General features: G+C 46.1%; 1 protein-coding gene across 1 annotated transcript in view; it reads left to right on the top strand.

Annotated features, from left to right (window-relative positions):
* Nucleotides 1-16,926, top strand: part of INPP5B (inositol polyphosphate-5-phosphatase B) — a gene marked incomplete at its 5' end in the record, with an annotated part of 39,994 nt that extends 23,068 nt beyond the window's left edge. Inside the window, 10 exons of the mRNA XM_081335322.1 lie at nucleotides 1,527-1,636; nucleotides 4,188-4,323; nucleotides 11,063-11,173; nucleotides 12,190-12,352; nucleotides 12,863-13,098; nucleotides 13,198-13,311; nucleotides 13,883-13,967; nucleotides 14,353-14,480; nucleotides 14,564-14,675; nucleotides 16,345-16,926. Of these exons, the coding sequence (XP_081191448.1) occupies nucleotides 1,527-1,636; nucleotides 4,188-4,323; nucleotides 11,063-11,173; nucleotides 12,190-12,352; nucleotides 12,863-13,098; nucleotides 13,198-13,311; nucleotides 13,883-13,967; nucleotides 14,353-14,480; nucleotides 14,564-14,675; nucleotides 16,345-16,469 (1,320 nt within the window). The 3' untranslated portion in view covers nucleotides 16,470-16,926. The remainder of the gene's footprint in view (nucleotides 1-1,526; nucleotides 1,637-4,187; nucleotides 4,324-11,062; nucleotides 11,174-12,189; nucleotides 12,353-12,862; nucleotides 13,099-13,197; nucleotides 13,312-13,882; nucleotides 13,968-14,352; nucleotides 14,481-14,563; nucleotides 14,676-16,344) is intronic.
* Between the last annotated feature and the right edge of the window lie 870 nt (nucleotides 16,927-17,796).

Genomic DNA, 17,796 nt, shown 5'->3' with positions numbered 1-17,796 from the left:
ATCAACCCTGACTGCTCTTTAGAAGGCCAGATCCTAAAGTTGAAACTCAAATACCTTGGACACCTAATGAGAAGGAAGGACTCCCTGGAGAAGAGCCTCATGCTGGGAAAGGTTGAGGGCAAGAGAAGAAGGGGACGACAGAGAATGAGGTGGCTGGATGGAGTCACTGAAGCAGGAGGCGTGAGCTTAAATGGACTCCAGAAGATGGTAGAGGACAGGAAGGCCTGGAGGAACGTTGTCCATAGGGTCGCGAAGGGTCGGACATGACTTTGCAGCTAACAACAACAACAAACCACTAGGACAGAGTTCTCCAAGCTTTCCAGCTTTGAGGACCGACTGGGGGGGGAGAGAGGATGGTTCTGGGTGAGCCGCAGGCAAACACGTGCACATGCAGTTCCATTTGTGCGAGGGGTGGGCAAGCGCTTGCCTGTTGCTCGCGCAAATGGAGCTGCACGTGCACACGCTTGCCCATTGCTCACATAAGTGGGGATGCACATGTGCATGCTTGCTCACTTGCCACTTCTGTGGCCCTGTTCTGAATGGCTCAAGGCCCAATAGTGGGCCTTGCCCTAGGACTCCAAAATCCCTCTTGCCTATCTTGTGACCCTATCTTCTGGGGAGTTGGCTATTCCTGCCGGCTTGGTGTCGTCTGCAAATTTTGATTGCTGAATCGACGGATTGATTTTATCACACATCCTGGCCTTCCTCCTAGGAGCTTAAAAACAGTGGTGTCCCATTTTATTCAGAAAACACCCATGTCAGGCAGGGCCTTCTGGTGGTAGAAGTAATACCAAGCGGTCCTCAAGCCAGCCATATTCTCCATTTCAGAAGAGCAGGGCAGAGAGCAGTTCCAGATTTTCACTAAACTTAAATTAAAAGAACAAGAACTGGCCAGGTTTCCCCACCACCACCACCACCTTTGTTGGGTGCTTTTTTTAAGTATCTGGGTACAGTTCACCCTGGAACCTCTGCTGCAAGACTTCTAACTTGGGTATTAGTTTGGGTGAAGCCATACAATCAGGTTTGTAAAAAGCTGCCGTGTTTATGTACCGTATTACATGTTGCCTAGAGGAACTTTACAGTTCAATACTATTTGGGAACCGCAAAGCCATTTTATTCCCTAATTTTAATGGATTCCTAAGAAAGTCTATTTCCGGTAAACCTAAACCTAAGTATTTCTGCTTGAAATGAAGCCTTTGCTTAGGGTTAGGAGTTTTTTGAAGTAAAAATAATGACTGGCTTGAAGTTCTAGCGTGAAATGTTTGGCATGTTCCTTATTTTGTCTATTGAAAGTAAAATTGGGAGCAAATAAATTCCTAGGATTTCAACATGCTAGAGCTGAGAGAAGGTACTTGAAATTTGTCGTTGAAGCGAGGAGAGTAGAAACCTCTGTTGCTGGAGAATCTTTTGCCTGCGGACCTTAACAAGTGCACCAAAGCAACTTGGGCTCCTCAGAGACCAAGAGACCAACCTAGGTGCTGTTCTCATCACCCTAACCTCATTTCTTCACTTTCTTCTCCTGCCAGCTGAAGAGCCAAATGGAGGCAAGGAGGGTGTTTGAAGACTTCATGGAGGGACAGGTCATCTTCCAACCTACTTACAAATACAAAATCGGCTCGGACGAATGGGATACCAGGTGTGGGGCAGAGGAAGGGCGAGCAGGGAGGCTGGGTGGGTGGGTGGTAGGTAGCTATCATAGAACTTTGCATTCTTCCAAGGAGACTATAAATATTTTGAATTACTTCGGTTCTTTGCAATGGAAGAGAACACACCCATACAGCCATTTATTTATAAACAAACAAACATACATTTATTTATTTGTTTGTTTGTTTGTTTAATTTGTCAAATTTATATGTCCCCGCATTTAACAAGTGACTCTGAGCAGTGTACAACAGAGCTAAAAATATATATATATACAAAATTTATTATTATTTTTAAAAGTTTGAAACAATAAAAAATACAGTGCTGAAATAGAAAAGACCCAAAGCTAACACAGGGATAAATATTGGGTGAAGAGAAAATGTTAATTATAATGGAGCCATCTCAATATTTCAGCTGATTCTGAGGGACCTTCAGGAAGCAATAGGGGGAAGCTCATTTGAAGGAGATCCAGCCTGGAACTAAAGAGAAATTACCTATTCTGGATCGAAGCTGTTGTGCTTTAATTAATCTCTTGTAAGACTTCTATGGTTGTGGTGGCAGCACATTCATTACCTGACAGTGAGAACAATTAATTAGTGGAATAGCTTGTCCTGTGTAGCTGTGGTTGTTCCAACACTAGACGATTTTAAAAAGAGATTGGACAAACTTTTTTTTTTATTGAAAAGTTTTATCATACATTTTATCTTTAACAATCCCCCCTAACCCTCCCATTTGTCTGGGGTGGTATAAGGTAGTAAAGTAGTAACTTTATAGAGTAATAAAGTAGTAACTGTGAGAGGGATCTCAGAGTCCTACTGGACAATCACCTAAATATGAGCCAGCCGTGTGCTGCAGCTGCCAAAAAAGCCAACACAGTGCTAGGCTGCATGAACAGAGGGATAGAATCAAGATCACGTGAAGTATTAATACCACTTTATAATGTCTTGATAAGGCCACACTTGGAATACTGCATCCAGTTTTGGTCACCATGATGTAAAAAAGATGTTGAGACTCTGGAAAGAGTGCACAGAAGAGCAACAAAGATGATTGGGGGACTGGAGGCTGAAACATATAAGGAACGGTTGCTGGAATTGGGGAAGTCTAATTTAATGAAGAGAAGGATGAGGGGGGACATGATAGCAGTGTTCCAATATCTCGGGGGTTGCCACATAGAAGAGGCAGTCAAGCTATTCTCCAAAGCACCTGAAGGCAGGACAAGAAGCAACAGATGGAAACTAATCAAGGAGAAAAGCAACCTAGAACTGAGAAATTTCCCAACAGTTAGAACAATTAACCAGTGAATCTACCTGCCTCCAGAAGCTGTGAATGCTCCAACGCTGGAAGTTTTTAAGAAGAGACTGGACAACTATTTGTCTGAAATGGTATAGGGTTTCTGCCTGAGCAGGGGGTTGGACTAGATGACCTCCAAGGCCCCTTCCAACATTTTTATTTATTTTATTTTAATTCCATTTATATCCCGCCCTTCTCCGAAGACTCAGGGCGGCTTACAAGCTTAGCAGTAGCCTTCATTCTATGTATATGCCTGCTTGTTAGGGCTTTCACACACACCCCAAGCGGCATTATTACAAAGTCAGCTTAATTGCCCCCAACAATCTGGGTCCTCATTTTACCTACCTCGGAAGGATGGAAGGCTGAGTCAACCTTGAATTATTGTTGTTATTATTATTGTTGTTGTTGTTGTTGTTGTTGTTGTTATTATTATTATTATTATTATTATTATTATTATTATTATTATTATTATTATTATTATTATTATTATTTCTCCTGTCTTGGGCAGGGGGTTGGACTAGAAGATCTCCCAAAGTCTCTTCCAGCCCAATGATTCTGTGATTCAGTGCCGGGAAAGTCCTAAGCAGTGCTTTACCTGAGAGGGGCTTTGCAGCTGAGGCCCCATGAGCAGTTTCTGTGGCTTGGATTCAGGGGACAGAGTGGTCTGCAGCTTGAGCACCATCCCCACAAACCCTCCCCTTCAGTGAGGTTGAGACACTCTCTGTCGGTTGCTTCTGTTGGCAGAAAATTACACTGTTTGAGCTGGGTGGCCTTATAAATCTTGTTAATATATAATTTTATTTTATTTTTTTTAAAAAATGTTTGTTTTTAAGACAACTGGTTTTATACGGTGGTTGTGAGCTGCCCAGAGTTGTGATTGTAAGATAGGTGGCCATACAAACCCTTTCAATTAATTAATTAACAGAACGTTGAAGCTTCATTCGGGGAGTTGTGATTTGTTTCGAAAATGACTATCCGTGGCCCAGAAACTGCAAGTCTCAGGACTTCCAAAATGTCCAGTGAAATGCCTCAGACCACGCACAACAAAAGTCCTCGGGGGGGGGGGTGGGGGAGAGGAGAAAGTTCATCTTTAACAGCAGAACAGCCAAGGATAACTTAGGGCTGCCTCATACAAGGGTTGGGGGAGAGGAAGAGGCCCCCATTCCAGAAGGGGCTGCTAGAAGAAGTGCCAGAGAGAAATGTTGGTGGAGTTACACTGAGTTGGTAGACAGAGGCGGCTTCTGCTTTTCTTGCAGCGAGCAATGTAATGCCTTCGCCTGGTGTGACCGAATTCTCTTCAAAGGAGAGACCGTCTCTCAGCTGGACTACCGTAGCCACCTGTCCTTGAAGAACAGTGACCACAAGCCAGTCAGTGCTGTGTTTGGCATCGGGGTATGTTGACGTAGGCTCGGCTCAGGTCCTCCCTGCCTCTCCCATCTTCCTGGGCCCTTGTTGACATCTTCAGTTCCTCACAGTCCTCAGCTTTGCAGGCTGGCATAGCCATTCAGTCTGGTCACCAAGGCTTCGGAGTCTTCTGCTGTTACATTCTGCCCACTTGCACGCATTCAAGTTGCTATTTTGCTTTTCTGCATGGCATGTTGGTAACGTTGGTAAACCCAAGGAACCCAGCCCCTTGTTGCGTTTAACAAAATGAGAGCGACGTCCTCCTCAAAAAGGACTTTTACCGCAGTGGAGTTTGGCTAAACAAGGGTAATTCTTGTGGCTTAGCTTCTCTGGTGATTGTGGTGGAAACTGGAACTGAAGTGAGTGGAGAAGTTAAGAGACTTGCTAATATGGAATAGTTTAGGTTGTAAAACTATGAAGAGATATATAAATCTAAGTAATATTGCACGGTGGCTCAGTGGGTTAGGACGCTGAGCTTGTCGATCAGAAGGTCGGCAGTTTGGCGGGTCCAATCCCGAGTGCCGCGTAGCAGAGTGAGCGCCTGTTACTCGTCCCAGCTTCTGCCAACCTAGCAGTTTGAAAGCACGTAAAAATGCAAGTAGAAAAATAGGGACCACTATGGTGGGAAGGTAACAGCGTTCCGTGCGCCTTTGGCGTCTAGTCATGCCGGCCACATGACCACGGAGACGTCCTCGGACAAGCGCTGGCTCTTCGGCTTTGAAACAGAGATGAGCACTGGCCCCTAGAGTCGGAAACGACTAGCACGCATGTGCGGGGGAACCTTTACCTTTACTTAGAGTTTAAAAGCAGATCCTCACTAAACTTTGTGGTGCTTATCTAGTAGCACTTAGCAATAGTGCTTAGATTTATATATCTCTTCATAGAGCCCTCTTGAAGCGGTTTACAGAGTCAGCATATTGCCCCCAACAATCTGGGTCCTGATTTTTTATTGACCTCGTAAGGATGGAAAGCTGAGTCAACCTTGAGCCAATTCCTGGCAGTGGGCAGAGTTGTCAGAACCCACTTCAGCCCACATCTGAAGAAAGAAAGACTCTTGGAGACGAGATTTTCCAAGCAGGAACTTTTACTAAGAAATAGGAGATAGCAGGCATAATAGACAGGATCTGAGGAATCCCCTCAGAGATCGATATTTTTAAAGTGTCCCCAAGCAAACCCCATCCCACGGTTCATTCGGTCAGGTCCAGATCAGCCAAGCTCCAGGTGGTAAGACCATCATGGGAAAGGAGATATAACAGTCCGTTTGCAGCAGGATCATTTCCACCCTCTTCACACTTCATTCGGAGAAACAAACCAGATTCCGGAGGGTTGCATTCCTCCCTTTTCCACCCACTTTCCTAGTTTCCTGTAAGATGAGAGGGAATGCCTAGTGAGAAAGCAATTGGTTATTGTTTGGTTCTGACAGACGAGGACTCAGAGTGGTTAAACAACGAACGAGTTTATTGAATACACAAGTCAACTGTCAACTGTCAAATGTTGCAACCTTTTTATAGGGATAGTGTTTGGACTGTAACCAATCAATGGAGCTTATTTTCCCGCTCCTAAGTTATTGCAACCAATGATTGCACCAGGATCTCCCGCTCAAAACCCTGCTATTCTGCAATCAGCTAATTCCCTTATTAATAACTATTTACATACACAACACCCCTTACCCCCCAGTCGTTGTTATTTCTTTACAAAGTCCTTTAAATATTTTGGTGGCCTATGTATTCTAGAAGGGTATCTATTACTCTGGCTGCTAGGGACCCCCTTTCCTGATTGACGGCTTGGCTGCTTGTCTGTGTTGGACCTAGGCTCTGGGTTACTAGACTCTGAATTTTCCCTGTTGCTATTTTGTGCATTGGGTTGTGTTTGATACTCAGTGATCACTGGCCTACCTCGCAGGGGTACCTCCCAGTCTAGTTGGCTAAATTGATGTTGTTGTTGTGGGGTACCAGGGGATGAGATGTTTTGCCATTCCTCTACCACACTCTCTGGCGTGTTGTCATTACTGAACCTGGATGTGCTATTTTCCCCAAATATGCTTTGGCCCCCCTCTACTGGCAAGCACCCACTGGATCTCTTCCTCAGCTGATCTGTGTGTCTTTTACAGATCCTATTCCCTTCCCCCTCAATAGTGTACGACAGGGGGCCTAAAATTTCAGTCACCACCCCTGGAATCCATTTGTCCCCTTGGGCGTAGTTCCTGGCCCAAATCAAATCCCCCACTTTGAATGTTCTGTTAGGAATGTCCAGTTCAGCGCTTGGAAGAAGTCTGTCCGGGTGTAATCTGTCCAATTTGGTGGTTAGTCTCCTTCCCCACCTCATTTCAGCTGGACTTTTCCCTGTAGCAGAACATGGGGTCGTATGTTGGGCCAACAAGAACTCGGCCAGTCTCTGATGCCAGTCGCCGCGTATGATTCTTTTTAAGGCGTCCTTTGTGGTCCTCACATTCCGTTCAGCCAAGCCGTTGGTAGATGGGTGGAAGGGTGCTGATGTTCTGTGCTTAATCGAGTTGGCCCTGAGGAAATCCTGAAATTCAATAGATGTGAATTGTGGCCCATTATCAGACACAATTAAATCCGGCAACCCATGAGTGGCAAAGAGGCCCCTTAATGCCTGTATGGTTCTACCTGAGGTTACTGAACTGACTGGTATTACCTCTAACCATCTAGAGAAGCTGTCAACCACTACCAGAAATGTTAACCCTTGGAAAGGTCCAGCAAAGTCAATATGAATCCTGGACCAAGGATTTCTAGCTAACTCCCACTTATGCGTACGGATGTGTTGTTGTTCAGGCCTAGAACGTTGGCACAGATGGCAATTGGCAACACATTCCTCAATGTCCTTGTCCAAACCTGGCCACCACAAGTGACTCCTAGCCAACGCCTTCATCCGTACAATTCCAGGGTGTCCTTCATGTAATTCTGGTAAAATGGCTGATTTGTAGATTCCTGGAATAACCACACGATTTCCCCAGAGTAAACATCCCAAATGAACTGACAGTTCATCTTTCCTTCTAAAATAGGGAGTGTATTTTTCATCCGGGTTGGCGTTTGGCCACCCACTCAGGACCCAGGCCATTACTCTCTTTAAAATGTGGTCCTTATTTGTTGCCTCCGCTAAGTCTTTAGCAGTTAAGGGCCAATCCGGAATATCCTGTAGGGACATTATTTGTCCCACTGGTGCAGGGTCTTCCTCTGTTATGTTTAGGGGCAATCTGCTAAGGGCATCAGCATGTCCCATGTCCTTGCCCGGTCTGTATTGGAGGGAGAATGAGTATGCTGAGAGGAAAATGGACCACCTCAGCATTCTAGGCGACATTATTTGGGGAGTCTGTTTATCCGTGGCTTGTGGTCAGTCAGTATAGTAAAGTTCCTACCATAAAGGTAGTCGTGGAACTTTTTTACTCCTGCCACTATTGCTAATGCCTCCCTGTCTATCTGAGCGTAATTCCGCTCTGCTTTGGTTAGTGTACGTGAGTAATATGCAATTGGTCTTTGTGTCCCTTGTTTGTCTAAGTGGCTAATTACAGCCCCTACACCATAGGGCGAAGCATCGCACGCCAGGTAGATTGCTTTATTTTCTATAAAGTGGGTTACAGTTGATTTACTGGACAGAATGTCCTTTAGAGTTTGGAAACTTACTCTGTGTTTGTTCAGCCATTGCCAAGGGGTCTTCTTATCTAAGAGTCTGTGGAGGGGTTCTGCAATGGCAGCCTTGTGGGGCACAAACGTGTGGTAAAAGTTTACCAGGCCAAGGAAGGCCTGTAATTCCGCCTTATTCCTTGGTTCTGGGGCCCCTTTAATTGCTTTAATTTTGTCAGGGGTAGGGTGGACTCCATTTTTGTCAATCCTAAACCCCAAAAAGTCAGTGGATTTAACCCCTATGCTACATTTTTCCCTTTTTAGTTTCAATCCAGCCCTCCTAAATCTACCCAGTACCTGTTCCAGCCGCTCTACTAACATTTCCTCATCTTTTCCAGCTATCAGGACATCATCAAAGTAAGGGCATACTCCAGGTATGCCCTTTAAGGTCCTCTCCATCACTTCTTGGAAGATGCCTGGAGCTGCTGCAATACCAAATTGCAGTCTGTGGACCCGGAACGCCCCCTTGTGGGTAACAATTGTTTGTGCCTCTGCAGCCTCTTTAGAAACAGTCAACTGTAAGTACGCATGCGCCAAGTCTAGCTTGGCAAACATGGCACTGTCCTGGATCGTGGCGAGGACCTGCTTCACCGTCGGGACCGGGTAAGCATGCTTTTTCATTCCAATGTTCAGGGTGGCCTTGTAGTCAGCGCAGATTCTCACATCCCCATTGGGTTTGAGGGGTGTGACAATCGGCGTTTCCCACAAACCACCCTCAACAGGTTCTAATACCCCTTGGCCTACAAGCCTGTCGAGCTCGGCCTCGATTTTTTCCTTTAGGGCGAAAGGTACCCTTCGGGCCTTAAGCCTGATTGGTTTTACAGAGGGGTCTAGGTTAAATTTAATTGGGGGTCCTTTGTACCTACCCAGAGATCCATCGAATACGTCTGCAAATTCATTGCAGACTGATTCGAGGGTCTTATTTTTAATTACTGAATTTATCCCCCCAATCCAAATGCCCAGGGCAGGGAACCAGTTAACCCCTATTAAGCTAGTCCTATGTCCCTCCGTAACTATTAATTCTAAGACCCCCTTAAATCCCTTAAATTTAACGCTAAGGCTGATCTTTCCTTTTATTTTTATGGGGCTTTTTTGGAAGTCAGTTAATTGAATATTTGTTGAATTAAGTGGAATTTTCCTTCCACTTATTTGTTCGATCCTCTCAAGGGTTTCAGTGGAAATTATTGACAGTGAAGCCCCTGAGTCTATTTCCATTCTGCAAGGGACCCCTTGCAGATGGACTGTGATTTTTAATTTTCCTCCAGGAAAATTGTAACCCTTTCCTTGTCTCCTCCGGCTGACTCGCGCCACCTCCCCTAGATTTGAAATTTTAACCCAGGGTTTAGGGGTCTCCTTGCCACTGGAACAAGGGGTTACCTTACCCTCGGACCACGCATCGATTTCTTGAATGCGGTTGTCGCGAACCCGGCTCCTGCAGATGGCCTGGATGTGGCCGGTCTTGCCGCATGCCCTGCACTTTGCGGTACGGAATCGGCAAGAGGCGCGGGGATGGTTGCCTCCGCAGCTGCCGCACCGGTTCTGGTTGTCCGCGTCGCGTGGTCTGGTTGCGGTGTCCCGCCATGGTCGTTGTGTCCCCGCCGCCTGTCTTTGCGAAGTTGCGGGTTGTTGCCGGCGAGCAGGTTCAGGCCCCTCACTTCTGGGTTGTCTTGGCGCTAATTTTCCAAATCGCCGGGAGACTTCAGCGATATCTTCTTCCCACTGCTGGTCCACCTCCCCGCAGTCCACATAGCCCTCTTGGTTTATCTCGGAAGCCGCTGCCATGCTGCTGCGGGGGGGGGTCGCGATACCCAGTGGACTCGTAAGTCAAAAGTTCGTCAATCACTTCTTGCAGGTCGCCGGTGGGTTTGGCAATTATTCTGTTTTGTAACTGCTCGTCCCGCAAGCCCAGTACTACTCGGTCCCTAATTCTAATTTCTAAATTATCGTATTTGCATCGTACTGCGGCTTCCCTGACAGCAGCGACGAACTTCTGTATTGATTCTCCCGGCCTCTGGTTCCTCTTTTCAAAGATGCGCCGCCAGAAGAGTTCGGATCTTCTTGGTGTAAAGTGGACCTTAAGTTTGGCTAGGAGGTCGGCGTAAGGCACGCTTGAGACCGGTTGCGGTTGACACAGTCCGACAGTGATTCGGTAGACCGGCGTGCCGCAAATCGTCAGTAATGCTGCCGCTTTTTTACGGTCGTCTGTGATTCCGTTCACTAACAGGAACCCTTCGACTTGTCCAATGTATTCTTCCCAATCCTCGGGGAAGTTTGGGTCGAATTCCTTCAATGACCCGATTTGCGCCATTCGGAGAATTTATTTATTTTTTTTATTCTGCCGCGGCCGCTCGGTTGACTGGGGCTCGTTCTGAATTTGCCGCCTTTGCGCGACGATTCCGCCAAATCTCTGGTCTTCTGTCTATCCCACCCTCGTCGCCAATTGTTTGGTTCTGACAGACGAGGACTCAGAGTGGTTAAACAACGAACGAGTTTATTGAATACACAAGTCAACTGTCAACTGTCAAACGTTGCAACCTTTTTATAGGGATAGTGTTTGGACTGTAACCAATCAATGGAGCTTATTTTCCCGCTCCTAAGTTATTGCAACCAATGATTGCACCAGGATCTCCCGCTCAAAACCCTGCTATTCTGCAATCAGCTAATTCCCTTATTAATAACTATTTACATACACAACAGTTATATTGTGATGGACAGCAGGCAAGTGGAATAAACAAAGGTTACATTTAAGGGAGGAAGTGAAAGCCATAAAGCTCCATGCCTGTTCCCTCTCCCCCTTGGGAATGGCAGAATCCAGGGGAAGATGAGATTTGCGGTTAGCTCAGAGGAGATAGTTAGAAATGAAATATAAATGGATTCTGACAGTTAGCCTGCAATACTGCATTCTAACCACTGCACCACCATTAGCAGTTTCTCTGGTGAAGGCAACTGGACTGCCAAGAATCCAGTTAATGGGCAAGTAGCCATATAAACACACCATTCTGATCAGCTACCCTTGTCATCCTGGTTCCTTGTGCTAAAAAGCAATTTTACTGGCATTGATTGTGACTCTATGTCCCTTCTAGGTGAAAGTGGTGGATGAAGAGCTCTACCGCAAAGTCTTTGAGGAAACTGTGAGCTCCCTGGACAAGAGGGAGAATGCCAGCATCCCGTCCGTCACTCTCTCCAAGAGGGAGGTAAAAGAGTGCTACCCACACAGAGAGGGAGCTTAGCATAGGAGCTGAGTTCAGGCAGGAGAGGTCCCTCAAAAGGTCCCTTTCTTTGGATCAAGACAGTCTTAACTAGTTGTAGAACTGGGAGCCTGATCTGCGATGCTAGTTCAGAGAACAGTAAGGTCTAGTCATCGGCCAAGAAAAAAAATTCTTTAAGAATAATAGATAAGTAATTTTGAATCAATGGGGACGCGGTGGCTCAGTGGGTTAGGACGCTGAACTTGTCGATCGGAAGGTCGGCAGTTTGGCGGGTCGAATCCCAAGTGCCGCGTAGCAGAGTGAGCGCCTGTTACTCGTCCCAGCTTCTGCCAACCTAGCAGTTCGAAAGCACGTAAAAATGCAAGTAGAAAAATAGGGACCACTCCGGTGGGAAGGTAACAGCGTTCCGTGCGCCTTTGGCGTCTAGTCATGCCGGCCACATGACCACGGAGACGTCCTCGGACAAGCGCTGGCTCTTCGGCTATGAAACGGAGATGAGCACCGCCCCCTAGAGTCGGAAACGACTAGCACGCATGTGCGGGGGAACCTTTACCTTTACCTTAATTTAGAATCAATTTCCCACTGGCTGGAGATCCTCAGAAATGAGGAGCGGGGCAGTAAAACCAGGGGGTTTAATCAATATTGATACTTAACCTGACCTAAACAAGAATACCACCATCAGATGACAAATCAGAATAGAAGCTGTAGGGGTTAGAAATGATCGAAAATATTTGTAGCTCGGGTGACAGATGTTGGTGGTAGTTTGTTCTCTGGGCTTGCTGTTCAGTTTTTGTCACCAGGCTAGGTGACATCCTCAGTGGGACTTCACTTGAAGCTTCAACCAAAGTGCCACTGAGGATGCCACCTAGCCTGGTGATGAAACATTCAGAACGTAAACAGCAATCTATAGGGGTTGCCTGGAGAATCATTTCGGCACTTCAAGGATGGATGAATAGCAGCTGAACTAAACTGTGGGTCTTTGTTCTATTCTCCATCTCCAGTTCTTTTTCAAGGATGTGAAGTTTATGCAGCTACAGGTGGACTTTTTCACCATCTGCAATGGGCCAACCCCTTGCCAGTTTGAGTTCATCTGCAAGCCACAAGAAAGCAGCTATTGCAAGCCATGGTTAACAGTAAAACCCAGCAAGGGCTTCTTGTTATCAGGTGACTTAGGGGTTGTGGTATGTGTGTCTACCTGTGCGTTCTGTTCCAGTTTATGTTTCTGCTACAAAGAAGAAGTATAGGTCTTGCTGTTTGGTCTTAGGTTTGAGAACATGCAATTCATTCTCTGCAACCTATCTTTTTTTTTTCCTGAAAAGGTGGCTGAGCACCAGACCTGAATAACTTTGGTTGTTTGAACTTGAAGCATTTTGATTTCGGGTCTATATTTCTGACCTTAGATAGTGTTTTTGTGCACTCCATCGCTTTTGTGAGACTTCTGATATTTTTAATCCCAACCAGATAATCAATAGGATCTGTTTATTATATTTTGTGCCTGGAATATTTCAGTTTGCTATTTCCATTAGGCTACAGCCAGAGTTTGCAAAAAAAATGATCTTTGATCATCTGCTCTTTCTTCGTGAATCTCCAACAACTCTTTTCCACTTGTGCATGAGATGTGTGTGAGGTTTTCAGTCTTGGTAGTCTTAATTTACATCTTTCTTCTCTCTTGAGATGCTGAGGTAACCGTTGCACTGGAAGTGTTTGTGAATAAATCTACAGCAACCCATTTGAACTCTGGAGAAGACCAATTGGAAGATGTCTTAGTTTTACACCTTGACCAGGGCAAGGATTATTTTTTATCCGTGACAGGAAATTACCTCCCCAGCTGTTTTGGGACCCCCATACACGCTCTCATTCACATGAGACAACCTATCCAAGATATGTTGCCAGAAACCATCAGGAAGTTGGTAAGATCTTCCTGTCACGATACTGCCCTGCTACCCTGTGATACCCCGATCTGTGCAAGAACAAAGGCTCTGATAGCCCACATTGCTGTTTTTATTCAGACACTGATGCCATTGTGGTCAGGAGAAGATTCCTTCTGGGATGAGAAGCCCTTGGACTTACCCAAGGAATTGTGGATGATGGTGGACCATCTGTACCGTAATGCTTGCCAAAAGGTAGGTAGGCGCCTGAGTCTATACATCCTAACTGTGACAGGAGTATCCTGTCTCAGTAGGCAGGTGTATAATTCTGAAGTTGAGGATAGAAAAACTTGAGTGTTGGGAATGTTTCTATAGATTATTTGACTCAATCCTGTTCCTTATGGGTACTACTCGTTTAATGACCACAGTTGTGTCTGGCAACTCAGTCGTTAAGAAAAGCATTCACTAAATGAACTGTGCTTATGAACTTACTTCATCTTTCCTTTGCTTTACAGACGTGCAAAGGTTGTAAATGCAAATATTGGTCACACAGTTATTTTTTCATCACTGTCATATCTGTGAAAGGTTGCTAAATGAGGCAGTTATAAATGAGGACTAGCTGTATGACAGTTTGATGTGCAAAAAAAAAAGCCTGGCTATGGGATGATGGGGGCAGGTATGCACTGTGTGTGTGTGTGTGTGTGTGTTGTGGATGTGGATGCAAATAAGAGGAATACACTTTCAGAAGACCAGACAAAATGCAATTGTTTTCAAGTAACTTCCATCTTCCTATGGTTCCGCTACCACTGCTGCTCCTCACCTGCAGAAGGACCTGTTCCAGCAGCCTGGTCTGCGAACTGAGTTTCCGGAGATCCGTGACTGCCTGGACACAGGGATGTTGGACACACTCGGTATTCTTTGGGGAAGGGCTTTTCCTTTCACCCTTGCATTCAGTCCACTGTTGCCCCTTAAGGCTGCTTCTGTGCCAGTGTGCAACAGAAACTGGAGGATGTGCCAATGCTGCAGAGGAGTCACACTGCAGCTTCCACCTATCGGTGCCCCAGTCTTACCCCCAGACCGCCTTTTGCTCATGGATATTTGTTCACCATGTTTGTGGGCCCGCAGATTGCACCAGTCGCTCTGCTTGGCCTTTCAGACCTGAGGTTATCATTGCCTTTTGCTGCGGGCCTCAGCTGTAGGTGCTGAATGTGCATGCATCCCGCCCCCAAGGGAGACGGGGGCTTAGTAACCCCAGGCTGAGTAAGCAACCTTTTTCTTTTCGTCAATCATTGTCAGTTGGCAGCAGCTGCTCTGTGGCTGAAGCTCTGCTTCTCTTCTTGGAGAGTCTTCCAGAGCCAGTTATCTGCTTCCAGCTGTACGACCGCAGTGTGGAGAGTGCTGGCAGCTACAGTCTGAGTAGTCAGGTAAGGGACCCCAGGGAGGAGCAGGAATGTGTAACCGCCCCGGGCATCTCTGGCTCAGCAGTGGCTCTCTGCCTCTTTTCCAGGTAGTTTCCATGCTCCCCACGTGCCACAAAAATGCCTTCAATTATTTGATGGCATTTCTACGGGAACTGCTGCAACATTCTGGGAAAAACCACTTGGATGGGCACAGCCTCGGTAAGCAAGATTGGAACCCACTCTGGGAATCCAGCATCATCTGGGTGAGGTTTCTTGTGCTCTGGGATGACTTGCAGCACTGCAGAATTCAAGCCCCTGGCTGTCCACTGCTGCTTCCTCTCTCTGGGGCAGCATTATTCCCCACCCCCAACCCAAGCCCCCGTGCTCTTCAATACCTTCATAAGTGATCTAGATGAGGGGATAGAACTCATCAAATTTTCAGACAACACCAAGCTGGCAGGTAGGCTCAAGATCCAGAAGGATCTTGACAGACTTGAACGCTGAGCCTTATCCAACAAAATGCAATTCAGTGGTGAGAAAAGCAAGGTTTTACACTTAGGCAAGAAAAACAAAATGCACAGGTATAGAATAGGTGGTACCTGGCTCAATAGCAGTAACAGTGCCTAGGTATCTTAGTGGGCCACCACTTGAATATGAACCAACAGTGTGCTGCAGCTGCCAACCCTCCCCCCCAAAAAAAAGCAGTCCTAGGTGATATCAACAGATAGTTTCAAGAGCACATTAAATGCTAGTAGCACTTAATACTGCACTGGTAAGACCACACTTGGAATACTGCATCCAGTTCTGATCACTATGATTAAAAAAAATTCTGAGGTCTTAGAAAGAGCGCAGATGTAAAGGGTCTGGAAGCTAAATCATATGATGAACTATTAAAGAAACGAGATATGTCTAGCCTAACAAAGAGAAAGATCAGAGGTAACATAATAATTGACTCCCAGTACTTGGGGTGGGGTGGGGAGAGCTGTCACAGAGAAGAGGCAGTCAATTCTCCAAAACAGCCTGGAACTAGGGAGAAGTCAGACAGTGAGAACAATGAATCAGTGGAACAGCTTGCCTCCAGAAGTTGTGGGTGCTCCATCACTGGAGGTTTTCAAAGAAAAGATTGGACAGACATTTGTCTGGAATTGTATAGAGCCGTGGTTGCGAACCTATGGGATGTGTGCCACAGGTGGCACACAGAGCCCTCTCTGTGGGCCTGCATGCCATCGCCCCAGTCCTAGGCTTTCAGCTGGGTTTTATAAAACCTTTTTGCTTTAGGCCTCCGCTGCCGTGGGCAAAAAATAAAAAAGGTTCAATCAATTAATCAATTTCAACTTCTCACAGGGAAAAAAAAAGATCTCGCAAAGTTGGAATTGATTGAACATTTTAGTCCCACCCAGTCTGCCGTTACCACCACAGCCATGCCCACCCAATGGGCCATGCCCACCCAATGGGCCACACCCACCCGGCACCCGACGATACATAAGTGGGTTTTGGGTTGCAGTTTGGGCACTCGGTCTCTAAAAGGTTCGCCATCACTGGTACAGAGTCTCCTGCTTGAGCAGAGGGTTGGACTAGAAGACTTCCAAGGTTGCTTCCCGCCATTCGATTCCATGTTCTGGAAGGTTGCGAGACCTGGCTCTTCCCTCAAACCCTCCTAGTGGAAAGCTGCTCTGACCCGCTGGGCATTCTGTGACTCATGTTTTGTATTCCCTGCGTGTCGTTTGCTATTTGGCTCTGCGTAGATTCCTATATTGCTCTTTTAGCCCAAATACTTCCTTGATAATGGCACAGCCTTACATACCCAATAACTAAAGAACTAAGTGTGGACCCTGAAGTCCCCCTTCCCCAATGCCAGCCCTCACCGCTTCCTTCTTTCTCTGGGCAGCGAGTGTCTTTGGGCCTGTCCTGCTGCGTCCTCCACCTGGTCGCCCAGCGCCCGAGACTGCTGAGAAGCAGAAGGCCCAGCATTTCCTCCAGCACTTCCTGTTCCAAGAAGGAAGCCCATCTTGAAGGCTTTGGGCCTGTAAGATCGTCAGTGGGATTCCTGGGAAGATGCTTCGGTATATTCAGAACGTTACATGGTTTATTACTTTAAAGCTGTTTTAAAAATAAAAATATTTTTTTAAAAAATATATAAGGCAGTTATGAAGAAGCAGTTTCCAAAAACTAGTACCGGGTTTTGGTATTAAAGGAGCGACTAGGGTGGATTCTAACTCTTCATTTTTAAGAAGAGACTGGACAGACGTGGGTTTCCTGCCTGAGCAGGGGTTGGACTAGATGACCTCCAAGATCCCTTCTATTATTATTATTATTATTATTATTATTATTATTATTATTATTATTATTATTATTATTATTATTATTATTATTATCATCATCATCATCATCATCATCATCATCATCATCCCAGATTCTGTAAGGAAAATTCATTCTCCTCCATTGCTTTTCAATTTAATTTTCAACCCTAAGGTGCTTCAATTTAAATAAATGAATTCTTTTAAGATGTTTCCCACTCTTTGCAATTCAGACAGAGCTTCTTGTAGGGGCATACAGGTAGCTGTTTTAAGGAGCTGCAGTGTAAAATGGTGAAGATACCAGCCTTCCCTTCCCTGTTCTCTGCCACCCAGCCACACAGTTCCCCTTGCTCACATAGCCTCCATTCTGGGTTACACTTTGGATTTCAGTGGGTCATTGGCTGCATGAAAGCATCCACAAGATGAGGAATTGGAAGGTCTGACTTTGGGACTTTGCCTGGGCATCTCTAGCTTGGCTTGGCTGCCCTCCTCTGCTATCCTGTTTGGGCATCTCCCAAATTTAAAATGAAGTGAAATAAAGAGACCAAGGCAGAGTCATCTCCAGAGGGAAGGCTAGCCAATCCTCGCTGGGTCTGGTGGGCCTGAAGAATGGAACATGGGCACCTAGATACCATCTTTCATGAGGCACAGCCATGAAGCAATGTAACCTGAGCAGTTCAGCACTCTTCTGAGTCAATGTCTGGGTACTGCGATGAAGAAAGGTGAGTGACTGCATCTTAAGCTGTTTAAAGATTCTGAAACATATATAAAGAGGACTAATGCGAAGATCCCTTTTTGTCCCCTAAATCAAAGAGCGGAGCTGTGATGTACCTGCAAAGAAATTGGTGTCAAAAACGCTAGCAAGGGGGAAGGGTGGGGAGGGGCAGGTTTGAACAAGGAAACAAAGCCAAGTTAATGGAAAGGCTGAACTCCAGGAAAGAGGAGCTGGCCTGGGGCTGTTTGCCACCAGAGAGGACAACCACTGCTGCAACACACTGGTCACCCTCTCCAAACACGAGAGAAGAGCATTAAAGCGGTGTTGG

This window comes from Vipera berus (genome assembly GCF_964194415.1).
Source record: "Vipera berus genome assembly, chromosome: 9".
Lineage (NCBI taxonomy): Eukaryota > Metazoa > Chordata > Lepidosauria > Squamata > Viperidae > Vipera > Vipera berus.
This window is presented reverse-complemented; position numbering and strand designations above follow the sequence as displayed.